This window comes from Anabrus simplex, chromosome 2 (assembly GCF_040414725.1).
Source record: "Anabrus simplex isolate iqAnaSimp1 chromosome 2, ASM4041472v1, whole genome shotgun sequence".
NCBI classification, from domain to species: Eukaryota; Metazoa; Arthropoda; class Insecta; order Orthoptera; family Tettigoniidae; genus Anabrus; species Anabrus simplex.
This window is the reverse complement of record NC_090266.1, coordinates 607,604,671-607,619,072: the sequence shown is the minus strand read 5'-3', so window position 1 is coordinate 607,619,072 and position 14,402 is coordinate 607,604,671. Positions and strand designations below refer to the sequence as shown.

At 38.0% G+C, this 14,402-nt stretch overlaps 1 protein-coding gene across 1 annotated transcript in view; it reads right to left on the bottom strand.

Moving 5' to 3' along the window:
• Positions 1–14,402, bottom strand: part of Klp3A (kinesin-like protein 3A) — a 343,005-nt gene that overhangs the window by 133,433 nt on the left and 195,170 nt on the right. The window contains exon 12 of the mRNA XM_067139235.2: positions 10,838–11,028. Within this exon, the coding sequence (XP_066995336.2) occupies positions 10,838–11,028 (191 nt within the window). The remainder of the gene's footprint in view (positions 1–10,837; positions 11,029–14,402) is intronic.

Sequence of the window (14,402 nt, the reverse complement as noted above, 5' to 3'; positions counted from 1 at the left end):
TAAGCATATACATATATATAAAAATAAATACAGGATTTTTCTCTGTAACAGTCCTATGCTCCATGTCTTTAAAACCTATAGTAATCCTACTCTTTTCTTGTATTTAGTCAATTCAGCTCTCTCATTATCTCACACTTCTCACATCAACCGAAGTTGAATTCTTAGGAATGGCTCCCTCAATGAGTTTGGATGTCTACCCTTCTGATGAAGCCGAGAAATGGAAACAAGCTTTGTTGGGGCTAAGAAGAAATAGGCCAGCAAAAATTGGGATTCAAGAGAGGAGAGTTTATCTATGAAGACAATGGAATGAAGATAAGGAGTTTGTCGTGGTACTTTGACATATTTATGTTTCCCTTGTGCGTCCTTCCTATTGCTCCCTCTAATTATACTATCCTGTCACTGTACTTATCCGCTTATTCTTTTACATGCTCATATCTTCCTTCCTAACTTCCTATCATTAATGATTTATATTCACACACTTGTTTGTTGCATTTCCATGAGTGATCAGACTCCTAGCCAATACCTCAAAGCATAACTTGTCATTTGCAGTTTGTTTTTTACAAGTTTCTTCACGTCGAACCGACTCAGATAGGTCGTATGGCGACGATGGGATAGGAAAGGGCTAGGAGTGGGAAGGAACCGGTTGTGGCCTTAATTAAGGTGCAGCCCCAACTGCATTTGGCTGGTGTGAAAATGGGAAACCACGGAAAACCATCTTCAGAGCTGCCAATGTGGGGTTCGAACCCGCTATCTCCCAAATACTTGCCACTCTTAAGTGACTGCAGCTATCGAGCTCGGCGTCATTATTTTAGTGTACCAAGTGAGCACAGTGATGGTTCTGATGTTTTAGTTAAACATTCCAGTAATTCAACTTATAACACAAAACTGCAACAACAAGAAATGCTAAATGATTTAAATTAACACAGGAGGGAAGCAGCAACCATGCTCATAGACTTCTGTTTTTCCTTCTTCTTTTTACATTGTCCAAGCCCGTAACTTCTACAGGCTCAAACATAAGAAATAATTTAAGATCCTTGCCTGCAATTTTGACAGGCTTGATTACAGCTACCTGTTCGTGCTACTATGCACTATAATTTTCTGTCACTAGACGGCACCTGAGAGCACTTTTCGCAATATTTTTCATGAATCAAGGCTGTGGTGCAGAGGAGTGAAAGAATGTATTATCCATGATTCTAGAAAGATTACGTGATAAACAATATCAAACTAGTTAATGCAGAAGATGACAAAGATGACTCTGATAGTGAAATAGATGAATAGGGAGATACTACTGGTGTGTTTGAAGGTTACGTACCATAAATAATTTTGAAAACTAACCAAACCAAACCCCATGGCACTTAACGCCCTTGAAAGGGCCTTGGCCTGCCCAGCGACCGCTGCTCAGCTCAAAGGCCTGCAGATTACGAGGGGACATGTGGTCAGCACGACGTATCCTCTCAGCCGTTATTCTGGGCTTTCGAGTCCGGGGCCGCCATCTCACCGTCAGATAGCTCCTCAATTCTAATCACGTAGGCTGAATGGACCTTGAACCAGCCCTCAGATCTAGAGAAAAATCCCTGACCTGGCCGGGAATAGAACCTGGGGCCTCCGGGCGAGAGGCAGGCACGCTACCCCTACACCACGGGGCCGGCTCAATTTTGAATACTGGTAGGCCTAAAATGTAAGGTTTTGAATACAACTTTTCACAAGTTTAGGCCTAGGCTTTATAATAAGAGTGATAATGAGGGACACCATTTACCAAAAAAAAGGATGATAGCTTTTGAATTAGTGGAAAAGATAAATTAGTGATTACGTAGCTTGTATCACTTTCATAACCTGTATTTAACATTAACAGAAATAGCTTGAAATTACTTTTTACTCTGATAGGTTATATAGTGATAAAAAATAATGCAACACTTATACACTATTCAGAATATTTATGCAGTTAACTGAATGTAAAAAACAGCAGCATTCAAACAGTGTATCACAAGTTAGCAACGGTTGAAAATCACTAAAATAGCCTGGATTCTGGGGACAAGAACAAAATATAGAATTTCCTACCCTGAAAAGACAATAGAGTTGAGCCCTGGTAATGTGAACTAACTGGAGTTGTGACCCGTTCGGATATCCGGAAAAATGACGTGTGTGTTACTCTATATACAATATACAGTTACAGCATTAGCAGCCACACGGCAACATAGTATAGTGATAGTATAGACAGATGAGCTAGAGTAGTATGAGTGAAGTGTCACCGTTGCCACATTCAGATGCTACCAATGTCCTTGAATTGGCTTTATACCACATAGAACAGCACGCTGCTGTAACACGTGTTCACATACAGTAATTAATCTTCAAGTTTTTCAGTCTGTTAAAACTTGAGCAAGATTAAGAAAACACCGGTAAATACATGGAGGAAAAATAAAAAACAACCATATATCAATAATAGAATCTGTTATAAAATGCCTGGAAAGGAAAACAATAACATACTCTAATACATTCTGTTACTAATAAAATGTTTCCTTTTCCACTTATTGATTAGTGTTTTCTTAATCACCCATTAGGCTTGACAGATTGAAAAACTTCAATGTTTTAATTAGAGTTTGAATGTTCAAGACCTAAAAGCCACCCAAATAAAGTGGCAAATATGCTCTTAAATATAGCTTAAAATGGCCAAAGACATGCAATTCCAATGAATGATTTTTGCCACTAGCTTTTTTATATTAAAGATACAATTCATTATATAATCTTATTGTACTACTTCAATTAATTTCCTTACTAGTTCTTAACTTAATTCTGCTAGTCTCTATCATAAATTAATTATCAATCATTAAACTATGGTCAGTACTGAAGATATTTTAAATCAATACCGCAGTCTTACACAATGGTGACAGAGACCACATCGTTGCTCTTGTAAATGAATGAAAATTGTATTAGTTATTGAAATTAAGAATGTGCTGACACTCGCTGTGGGCACAACATATTTAATTGCAGTAAAATACAGGAGGAAAAAATATACCTCTTATTCCTCATTCATCTCAGGACTTTAAGCCTTGCAGTGTCGCTATGTTCCTGGACATTAAGATGTTTTATAGCACTTACTTTGCACACTTTGCAGAAGAGGTTTTTTATCCCTTCCATATAGAAGCATTCTACCCCCCCCCCCCCCCCCCCCCGGCACTCCTTATGCCAGCTCTGTCAGTGTTAAGGTAACTATGAAGACTTGAAACTTGTCTCGGTTGAAATTTTTGAGAAAGGTAATTTAGGCATTACATGTAGTGGTCACGAGCTATAAGTGCTAAGATAAATAAGAAGATACGCCCTCGTGTTATTTCCTTGTCTCTTAACAAGGGTGACATTCCAGTGGACACAAATAAATACACTGCAAGTCTTACTTTAAAGGAAGTTATCCTAAAACTCTCAATGTAAACTCAGGTGAGGTATGATGAGGTTCAATAAATGACAACTATTCAGCTTTGAGGTCTAAGCTTCAATTTTCATCAGAATGCCACAAGTACATTTACATAAACAATACTGGACATCAAGTTAAGAGTACACCACATTTTTAATAATAAAGTTATTTGCTTTACGTCCCACTAACTACCTTTACGGTTTTCAGAGATGCCGAGGTGCCAGAATTTAGTCCCATATGCGTTCGTTAACGTGCCAGTAAAACTACCAACATGAGGGTGATGTATTTGAGCACCTTCAAATACCACTGGATTGAGCCAGATCGAATCTGCCAAGTTGGGGTCAGAAGGCCAGTGCCTCAACCATCTGAGCCACTCAGCCCAGCCAGCACATTTTTTGTGCAAAGTATAATCAAAGTAGGACTAAAACAAAAAAGGTGAAATATGTGGGGATTCCAGGGATTTTTCAATGATACAGACCACACTATGTGATCTATAGTGAACTCGGATAGAGAAAATGTAATCTGTCTCCAGACAAATGTGTGTAGAAAATTTCCAGGATGAGGAAATTACAAGTACATGGATATGATTAGTGAAAAGTTCCACACAATAGACAGTAGGAAGGTTAAGGATATAGAAAAAGTATGGGTGGTATACAGGGAAGCTGTAACAGAAACAGCAAGGGAATGCCTAGAAACAAATGTAAAAAGAAGGCAAAATACAATTGGCTCCAAGCAAGGACTGATACAGACAGGTAATTGTACATAAATGAAAGAAACAGACCTAAACAAATAATTGTTGAATGCAAGAAGAAATCATAGGAATAACTTCATAACCTGGAAAGGATAGGTCAAGCAGCAGGGAAACCTCTGGACAGTAATAAAAGATCTTAGAAGGGGCGGGAGGAAGGAAATGAACAGTGTTTTTGGTCAATCAAGTGAACTCATATTAGAGCCCAGTAATCATTGGACAGGTGAAAGGAATATTTTCAATGCAAAAGGAAATATTTCTAATAACACCACAAATAACTGAGCTCATGCAAAGTGGGACAAGTGCTAGAATGCAAGAGGGAATTAACCCACACACACAGAGAACTGAGGAATTTTGAGTTTTGTTCTTGATGAATTGTATGGTGGTGTTAACGGGCACATTAGCATAAATGTTAGTAATATCAAATGAATGAAGAGTGTGGTGTCCGGATAAATTAAGGTTTTGCAACAAATTTTGCAACAAAGTTAAACATTCCATTTCTTAAATTCACACGAGTCAGAAATAAATAAAACGATCAACTTCCTTAATCTCAAAATCACCAGAAATAACTAATCCGAAAAGACATTACAACCAGGTGCACATAAAAAAGCCGCTTTCTATAGCATGATTTGTAGAACTATGAAAATCCCACTTTCATATGTAGACTACAAGAAAGAAATCAACTACGGTATATACATACTACTGCAATCAATAATGGCTTACCACATTAACAAAATTATTAATAAAATAAAGAATAAGTCACTAACCACCTTGAAAAAAGATTCAAAAGAGAAAGAAGAAAATGTTACTTTCACCTAGAACAATATGTACCAAATTACAAACATTTTTAAGCAACATAATTTCAATATTGCCTCCAAAATCAACAAACAGAAACACACTAAAACATTCTACAACACCTATATTTTCAATAATAATAATAATAATTTACTTCAAAGTACGAGAAAACGGGCGCAAATTTGCAGTATATTAAGAGGTAGTAATGGTGGCTCTTTAATTAGTTGTTGTTTATTCCGTTATTCAGTGCTGTTAGTATCCACAAAGTTTCCGAATACTTTGCTTCTGCGGTTCAAAGGTATGCCTTCTAAAGGTAAACAAGTCGCGACGTACACGGTCTGAAAGGGATATGTACGTACATGCATCACAAGAAAATGGCTGAACAGAATTTAATGGAAATCAGTATGTAGCAGGGTAGCAGGTAGGGACCCACTTCGGAGGCAGCCCTACCCAGGGAGTGGCGCCCCTGCCTATGCGAGTCCCAGAGCACACTGACCCGGTGTGTAACACCTGATATGGGTCCCAGCTCAGGGTTACGAGTGAAGACCTCAACGGCATCTACAGCGGAGAAGGTGGACTTCGGTACGGCGGAGATGGCGGAAGGGGCATACCCTTAGCGTCTGTTGTCCAGAGGAGCGGCTATGAAAGGCGTCTGTCTCCATGTTAGGGGTGGTCTAATTTTGAACCTGGCAGTAGGTATAAAATGCCTTTGGGTGTGGCGAGCCCATCGTAACAATAGCCTATATGGACAAAGCAGATATGGTGCCTCGGAAAAGGTTAGGGCATCCCCTGCTAAAAGCGACGTGCAGCTCTTCAGGTGCTGGGGGAACTGTGAAAAATGGGCAACCAGCACCAAACTACATCAAAATTGCAACGGTTAATGTACTGACACTGACGGGAAAGACAGAAGAACTGGTTGACTTCATGATAGAAAAAGATATAGCCATACTTGGACTGTGCGAGACCAAGAAGAGGGGTACAGGGGAGATCCCTCTGAGAGAAGGATACAGGCTGTATTACAGCGGAGGACCTGAAGCAAAAAATGGAGTGGCCATCATACTTAGAAGAGAAATCCAAGAATATCTGGAATATGCAAAGTACGTCAGTGATAGGATGATGATGATCAGACTCCAGTTTGAAAATGGCGTGAAAGATCTATTTCAGTTGTATGCCCCACAAACTGGTTGCATAGATGAACATCTAGAGGACTTCTTAGAGGAAGTGGAGAGAGAGATAGAAGATAAGGAAGTACTATTGATGGGAGATCTAGATGCACAAGTTGGAATGGAAAGACAAGGAAAGGAAGATGTTGTAGGGCCCTTTGGATATGGAAATGTAAATCCAGCAGGCGAGTTGTTGGTGGATTTTTGCATGAGGAATCAAATGATTGTTGGAAACACCTGGTTTAGGAAGAAGAACAGTCAGAAGATTACAAGGTATGGCTGGGGAGACAGACGAACAAAGACCATGATTGATTATATAATCATAGAGAAAGAACACCGGAAGAACCTTGTAGATGTAACAGCCATGCCTGAAGAAGCCTTTGGTGGAGATCATAGAGTTGTGATAGGAAAATTGAAAGTTGGAAAGATTGAAAAACCCCAATTAAGAAGAGAGAAAAGAATTAAAGTATGGAAGTTGAAGGAGAAAAGCATACAAACCGAGCTCGATAGCTGCAGTCGCTTAAGTGCGGCCAGTATCCAGTATTCGGGAGATCGTGGGTTCGAACCCCACTGTCGGCAGCTCTGAAGATGGTTTTCCGTGGTTTCCTATTTTCACACCAGGCAAATGCTGGGGCTGTACCTTAATTAAGGCCACGGCCGCTTCCTTCCCACTCCTAGCCCCTTCCTGCCCCATCGTCGCCATAAGACCTATCTGTGTCGGTGCGACGTAAAGAAAAAAAAAAAAAAAAAAAAAGCATACAAGAAGAATTTCAAAGGGAAATAATACCCTTGGTACCCAGGACAGAGGTGGGGAATGTTGAAGAGGAATGGAAAAGGTTTAAGGAAGCACTGGTTGGATGTGCAGAAAAGGTGTGTGGTAGAACATCAGGAAATGTGAAAGACAAAGAAACACACTGGTGGAATGATAGGGTAAAGATTAAAGTAAAGGAAAAGAAAATGGCATGGAAAGCATGGAAAACATCTAAGACTGAAGAAAGTAGAAAATATGTGGAGGCAAAGAATTTGGCCAAGAAAGTAGTGGAGGAAGAAAAGAGGAAAAGCTGGGCCTTATTTACACAGACATTGAGAGATGATACGCAGGGCAGCAAGAAATTACTGTATGGTATCTTAAGAAACAAAAAGAGAGATCAAGTAAACACCAGATTTGTGAAGGATGAAGGTGGCATAATTTTAACAAAGCCAGAAGAAATAAGAAATAGATGGAGAGAATATTTTCAGAAGCTGCTGAACATAAGAACGGATGACAGTCATTCAATGGACGACCAGGAAAGGCAATTAGTTGACGAAGAAATGGATAAAGAAATTACAATGAATGAAATTGAAATGGCAGTAAGAAAGATGAAGAATGGAAAAACTGCTGGAATAGATGAAATTTCAGTGGAGATGATAAAGGCAGCTGGAGCTGTAGGCCTGCAGTGGACATATCGGGTTCTCAGGAATGTTTGGGAGAATAAGGAGGTCCCTGAGGATTGGCAAATAATCATCCCAATTTTCAAGAAAGGTGATAAGAAAGTTTTGAAGAACTACAGGGGAATTACTCTAATATCCCATGTTGCTAAGACAATGGACAGGATACTGGAAAGTAGAATAAGGTTGAGGGTTGAGAAGCAGATACAGGAAAATCAGTTTGGTTTCAGAAGTGGAAGGTCAACAATAGAACCCATTTTCATTATGCGACAACTAATGGAAAAGCATTGGGAGTACGGGAATGATATGGTGATGACATTCATTGATTTTGAAAAGGCATATGACAGTGTCCCTAGGACGAAAGTTTGGGACAGTCTGGTGCAAAAAGGAATTGGACAGGGATTAATAAAAATGATCATGGCATTGTATAAGGAATGTTTTAGTTGCGTGCAAACACAAGTTCGCAGGACAAGTTGGTTCAAAATAACTAGTGGGCTGAGGCAGGGAAGTGTTCTATCACCAATCCTGTTTACAATAGTCATGGATGACATCATGAGAACAGCAAAAGCAGCATATGGAGGAAGAGAAATGAACATGATGTTATTTGCAGATGATATTGTGATTTGGGGAGAAGACGACAGGAAGGTTCAAGAACAGTTGAATGTGGTGAATGGGAAGATTGAAGAATGTGGATTGAAAATAAGTGTAGAAAAGAGTAAAACTCTTGTTATGACTAGAGGGGAGAAAGAAGGGAAAGGTCAGATTAGACTTGCAGACAAGCACCTGGAAGTAGTGGAAACGTTTAAATACCTGGGGAGTGAATTAACGGAGAATGCTCGACTGGATGCTGAGATTAGTAAAAGGATTCAAGCTGGAAGTTGTTTCTATCATAGTGTAAGAAATATGTTATGGGACAAAGATGTGCCAATGGAAGCAAAGGATACTATGTACGAGATGTATTACGTACCCATAACAACTTACGGAGCAGAAACTTGGACAATGACAAAGAAGGATGAGAGTCGAATACAGGAGGCCGAAATGAAATTCTTGAGGAGTATGATACAGAAGAGTAGAAGAGACAAAATAAGGAATGAGAAAATCCGGGAAGAAATTGGAGTGGAAAAAATGAATGATAGAATAGAGAAGAGCCGACTAAGATGGTTTGGGCACATAAAGCGAATGAGCGACGAAAGAATGCCAAAAAAGGTGATGGAAATGCAAATCCAAGGAAGGAGAGGCCGTGGACGACCACGATTGAGATGGAAGGATACCATCCAACGCAGCATTATAGAAAGAAACCTGGACTGGGACACAGTGTTGGAGGAGGAGTGGTGGAAAGACCGAAGAAAGTGGAGAGGAACCATATTTGCCCCTACCCGGCTACAGCTGGATAAAGGGAAATGATGATGAATAATAATAATAATAATAATAATAATAATAATAATAATAATAATAATAATAATAATAATAATAAATATACGCATTCCAGTGTTTACAATATGAAAGTGCGCCGAATATGATACCACTTACATAGGAAAAAACCAGTAGGAACTTTGCTGTACACTACAAGGAACACGTAAATGCTGATAAACACATAAGATTTTCAGCAATGAAAGCACACAAGAATGACAGCAATCACAAATTCTCTACCATTAATCAAGACATGAAAATCATTCAAACAGCCAAGAGAGAAAAATACCTGAATATTCTTGAAAATCTATATATACACCTTGACCAAAGGCACCATCTTATGTATAGCCTTAATGAAATTACAAAGACAAACAATGTACTATTTAAAGGATTGATGAATATCAAGCAATCATCTACAGATGAAAACATTATTTTCAACACGCGTCAAACAAGCTACTTTCTCGCCTTCCAACACTCCGACTTTCCCTTCACCTCCACTTCCCCTCATGGGTAAGAGATATTTTTTCTATTGGCTTTACGTCGCACCGACACAGATAGGTCTTATGGCAATGATGGGACAGGAAAGGGCTAGGACTGAAAAGGAAGCGGCCGTGGCCTTAATTAAGGCCTGGTGTGAAAATGGGAAACTACGGAAAACCATCTTCAGGACTGCCGACAGTGGGGTTCGAACCCACCTATCTCCCGAATACTGGATACTGAATGGAAATTCTAAGTTCCCATGGAGGGAATTAGATATTTTTCCACCAATAGAGCATATCAAAAATCAAATCAAAAATTAGATGTATGGCTTTTCAGGTGTTTGCTCTATTAACCAGCGTTTCGTCTTAGGTCTGACACTATACTCTTCAGAGTGGGATGTGTCAGACCCTACCCACTGACGCTGGGGTGTATGCAGGTGAACTAACTAATCAGAAGCCTATTTAAGAGGCACAGTCTGATAACTGCATACGGGAGATAAAACTCCACAATGGAATTAATGCCCGCCTAGCAATTCCGAATGGAAATTCTAAGTTCCCATGGAGGGAATTAGATATTTTTCCACCAATAGAGCATATCAAAAATCGAATCAAAAATTAGAGCCATACATCTCATTTTTTATTTGATACTGGATACTGGCCGCACTTAAGCGACTGAAGCTATCGAGCTCGGTAGGGTAAGAGATCAAGGCAGGCAATAACTCTCACTTGCTCAGACGACCACTTCACCTAACAACATTAACACCGGGGGCTGGAAGACATGACGTAAGTCTTTGTCTTCAATTATACACCGTATTTTATCATGACATTAGTTACCGCAGCAATTTGTACTATCATCTTCCGCATTCTCTCTCTTTCTTTTTAGATTGTGGCAACTACTTTACAAAAGGTTTTACAATTTCAACTAGTATAACAAAAACAGGTTCCATATCGACAATCAAAATAATGTACATTGTCATACACAAGAGTGACAGCATTTCAACCAACTGTACTACTTCCAGCACCTTTTGACCGGCATCCACCATGACACATTGCAAATAAACAGTGGCATCTTCATATCAATATTATTTCACTAAAGACCATATTAGAATATTTTAAGTCAACGAACATTTTGTGCAATTTAACGTAAGAAACTTCATCTTGATTTACCCGTATTGAACTGGGATTACAAATACTTATAAAATCTTACAGGTTCCACCTTTTTCAATACAAAAACAATGTTGTCAGATGTTTTACAACATATCTTTAATTGCAGTACTAGTTTCGGTGCTAATTACGGCACCATCATCAGCTGCGTGACAGTAAAGAGAAACTTGGCAATACACAAGTCCCTAATCAACTGCATACAAGAACAGACTATATAACAAAAAAGAATGCATTGCTTACTTACTTTGAAGCTGCAGTTGAACTTGGTTTATCAGCCAGCAATTTTACGAGATTCTCTCTCTCTTTCTGCAAGGCAACTAGCTGTCCTTTCAGACTGTTGTTCTGGGAGTCTTCCTTCAGTACTGAGATATTTTCTGTGTTTACCTGAAGCTGAGCAACTAATTCTTCCTTCAGGGCTAAAGCTTTATTAAGTTCCTAGAAGGAAATAGAATGTCTTCACAGTACCTCTACATAATGAATTTGCTTTATTGAGATCACAAATACAAATTTCTCTTTACAAAGGAAAAAATTAAAAGTATCCTAATAATTCAATACAAATCATAATTCCGTCATTAGATGGAGCAATAAAATTCACCATACACCTGTTACTTCTCTAACACAGCTTCTCAATTTTGTCGCTGCTCTCCTGACCATTTAAAATTAGGCAAATACACTTGGCGAACATTGAAAACAATCTTTGAGGACGGGACAGCTAAAATGAGAAGAAACTGAGAATGCTGCTATTCTAAAACTTTAAATTGATCGGCGTTTTTTCCATCACTTATGACATACATTTCGCCTGGCACATTGTCTCCTCTCAAACTTGGTTTCTCAAGCTGTTTTGCTCCCCTCCTAACCATTCGTGGAGATGGTGTTTCTACATAGGCAGACTGTCGGCCTGAATTTTCAACAGTGATTTTGTCTGGTTTTGAATTGTTTATCAAACTAAAATTTTTAGACTAAGAGGTCTGCAACTTCACCATTAGCACTTATTATTTCATTTCTGTCTGTATGATTTCTTTTCTTTTCTTCTTAATTTTAGCACACTTTTTGGATTTAATTATGTTTTACATTAACCCTTTTTTCACTGAATTTGTATCAGCTAGTTATTTATTGCTCCATCTAGTGATGTAAATATTGTATATTGTTATTGTTTTTATTTCCGTCCTGTCTCTTTTCTTTTTTCTTTTGTTCCTTCATTATGTTCTTAGCACATTTTTAGCTTGTATTATGTAGATTACTTTGACCCCCCTTATTTCACTGAAGATGGCTCAAACGAGTCGAAACATATGAATTTTATTGCTCCATGTAGTGATGGAATTATGATTTGTATTGAATTAGGAGGATACTTTTAATTTTTCCTTTGTAAAGTGAAAACCGTAAATACGGAATGATTCTAATATCTTGTAATACAAATTTCTCATGAAAACAAAGAGTTATGATAGAAAAAAATAGAGTAAATGTGGGAGGCATAAGCAAATAAGCTATTAATAAAATTATGCACTTATTTATTTACTTAAAGTGAATGTGCAGTTTCGGTAATGTAGCTATCAGGTTGATGATGATGATGATGACGATGCTTGTTTAAAGGGGCTTGACATCTAGGTCATCAGCCACTAATAGTACGAGATGAAACGAAATGTAATGATAATTGAAATTTTAAAATTTATCCAGTGACAATAATTTTAAAAATTATCATGAAAAATTTATATAAATTTAAAGTAATCAGTGGATCTTATTCGCAAAGCCTTATTTCCTTATAAAATTGATTTAAAATATCATAAAATGAAATAAGGCATTGTCTTTGAAGTGAAATCATATATTTAATGCAAATTAAAAGTAAAAAAAAAAAAAAAAAAACACATTAAAATACTCAAAGACTAAAACCGTGTCAATAGAATAACAACGTAGTTAACAATAAAATACAACTTCAAACAAACAGAAAATTCACTTTCAAAGACGATGAAACAGGCCACTATCCCTCATAAAACGGATGACGAGGTCTGCCGCTCCTTCTGCTGATGATGGTGCTTGTTGTTTAAAGGGGCCTAACATCGAGGTCATCGGCCCCTAATGGTATGAAATGAGACGAAATGAAATGGCAAAATAAAAGTCCAAAAAACATCCACTGATCACAATTCAAAACGTGAGGACGAAGAATGAATGGATGGATATGAATTTAAAATGATCAGTGGAACCAATTCACAGTGCCTCACATGCACAGAAGCAGACATAGAACAATAGTATTACTGACCAAGGAACTGCTTCTATAGCACAATACTGAATCGATTATACTTGTAGTCGAAAGAGGTCCAAAATTCAAGTCAGCGGCCCCTCACAATGGTACTTATCGCTAGAAAAGTAGAACCATGGTAGTTGTCATGTTGCAGTACTAATCAAGAGTAGCGTAGACTCGCAGTATTCCACACATTATATTACCACTCACAGGTAATGAAATTCGCACATTTATTACAGAACCTTCAGTGTTTCGCACACTGCGGCACCATTTACAGGCAACGCAAACCTATGGTGTTCATCACATAAGTGTACTAACCACAGGGACTCATACTATCCCGTGGTGTTCCTCATATAGTGGGTACTAATCATAGGCAAGCCAGAACCATGGGTTCCGTCATCCCATGGTGTCGCTCATAGAGTGCTACTAATCACAGGTACTGTAAAAGCCATCGCGCTCTCATTTGCTATTAATCACAAACCTATTTGGTACTGAACATAGTGGCACTACACACAAGTAAAAGAAACCCGTGGTGTTCCCCACATGGTGGTACTAATCACTAGGGAGCGGAATTTTATGTGCTAAAAATGTGAAAAATATTTACTTTTTATGTGCTGAAAAACTTTAGAAATATGACGAAAAATTGAAATTATTTTCCTTTAAATATCACATAACTACTCGCGCTCAAGAAATAAATATGATGTTTTGTATTAGAATATGGTGTTACCAAACGTGCTCCTTAAGGCAAAATGGTGTCTGTGTATGGAAACGTGCTGTATGGTATATTAATTTTTTATATGCCAGAGTAGATATTATGAATGGTTATTTTTTTGAAGGTAATGTTTTGTTTAAATATGGCAAAAGCAACATATCATCTTTGAAAAAATAGTACCAGTTCGTACTCACCCATCACATGCTGGAATATTAGTTGCTAGTAGTCGTCTCAGAATTGCAGTGAACAACAAAGGTCATCTCCAAATTGTCCATCACAAATGCATGCCGATTATCTCTAAAGAACGCCTCATACTGCGAAAACGATCGCTCCACATCACAGGAAGTCAGGCGAGCATAGTCAAAGAGAGGAATGTCACCAACAATAACGCCATCAATTTCGCCAACATGAACACCCTCTAATACATTAGAAATTTGGCACATTGTTTGAAATCCTCTGTTTTTCCTGAACAAATTTTGATATTTGACCTTTAACAGTCCCTGTACCTGCGAAGCCGGGAGTGAATCTAATTTATTTTCAACACCACGCACTTTCTTCACTGTTTCGGACAACAGGTTAGTGGATTTTTTCAAGTATCGTCATAAAAGGAAAGAAAAATTCCACCCAATCAATACATTTATTTTCTTGTAAAGTATTACAATCTAAGACCGGTTTCGACCCTTCATAGGTCATCCTCAGCTATATCAGAATCACTTTTGCATTTCTATCTTATACCTCTGAAAGACCTTCATGATATATTGTTTCATAATTTTCAGTGAAAACTTATCTTAAAAACATACAAATTTCTAAGCGTTGTGTTAAAATTAAAAATTAAAATTACAAAACTTTGTCTATTATATA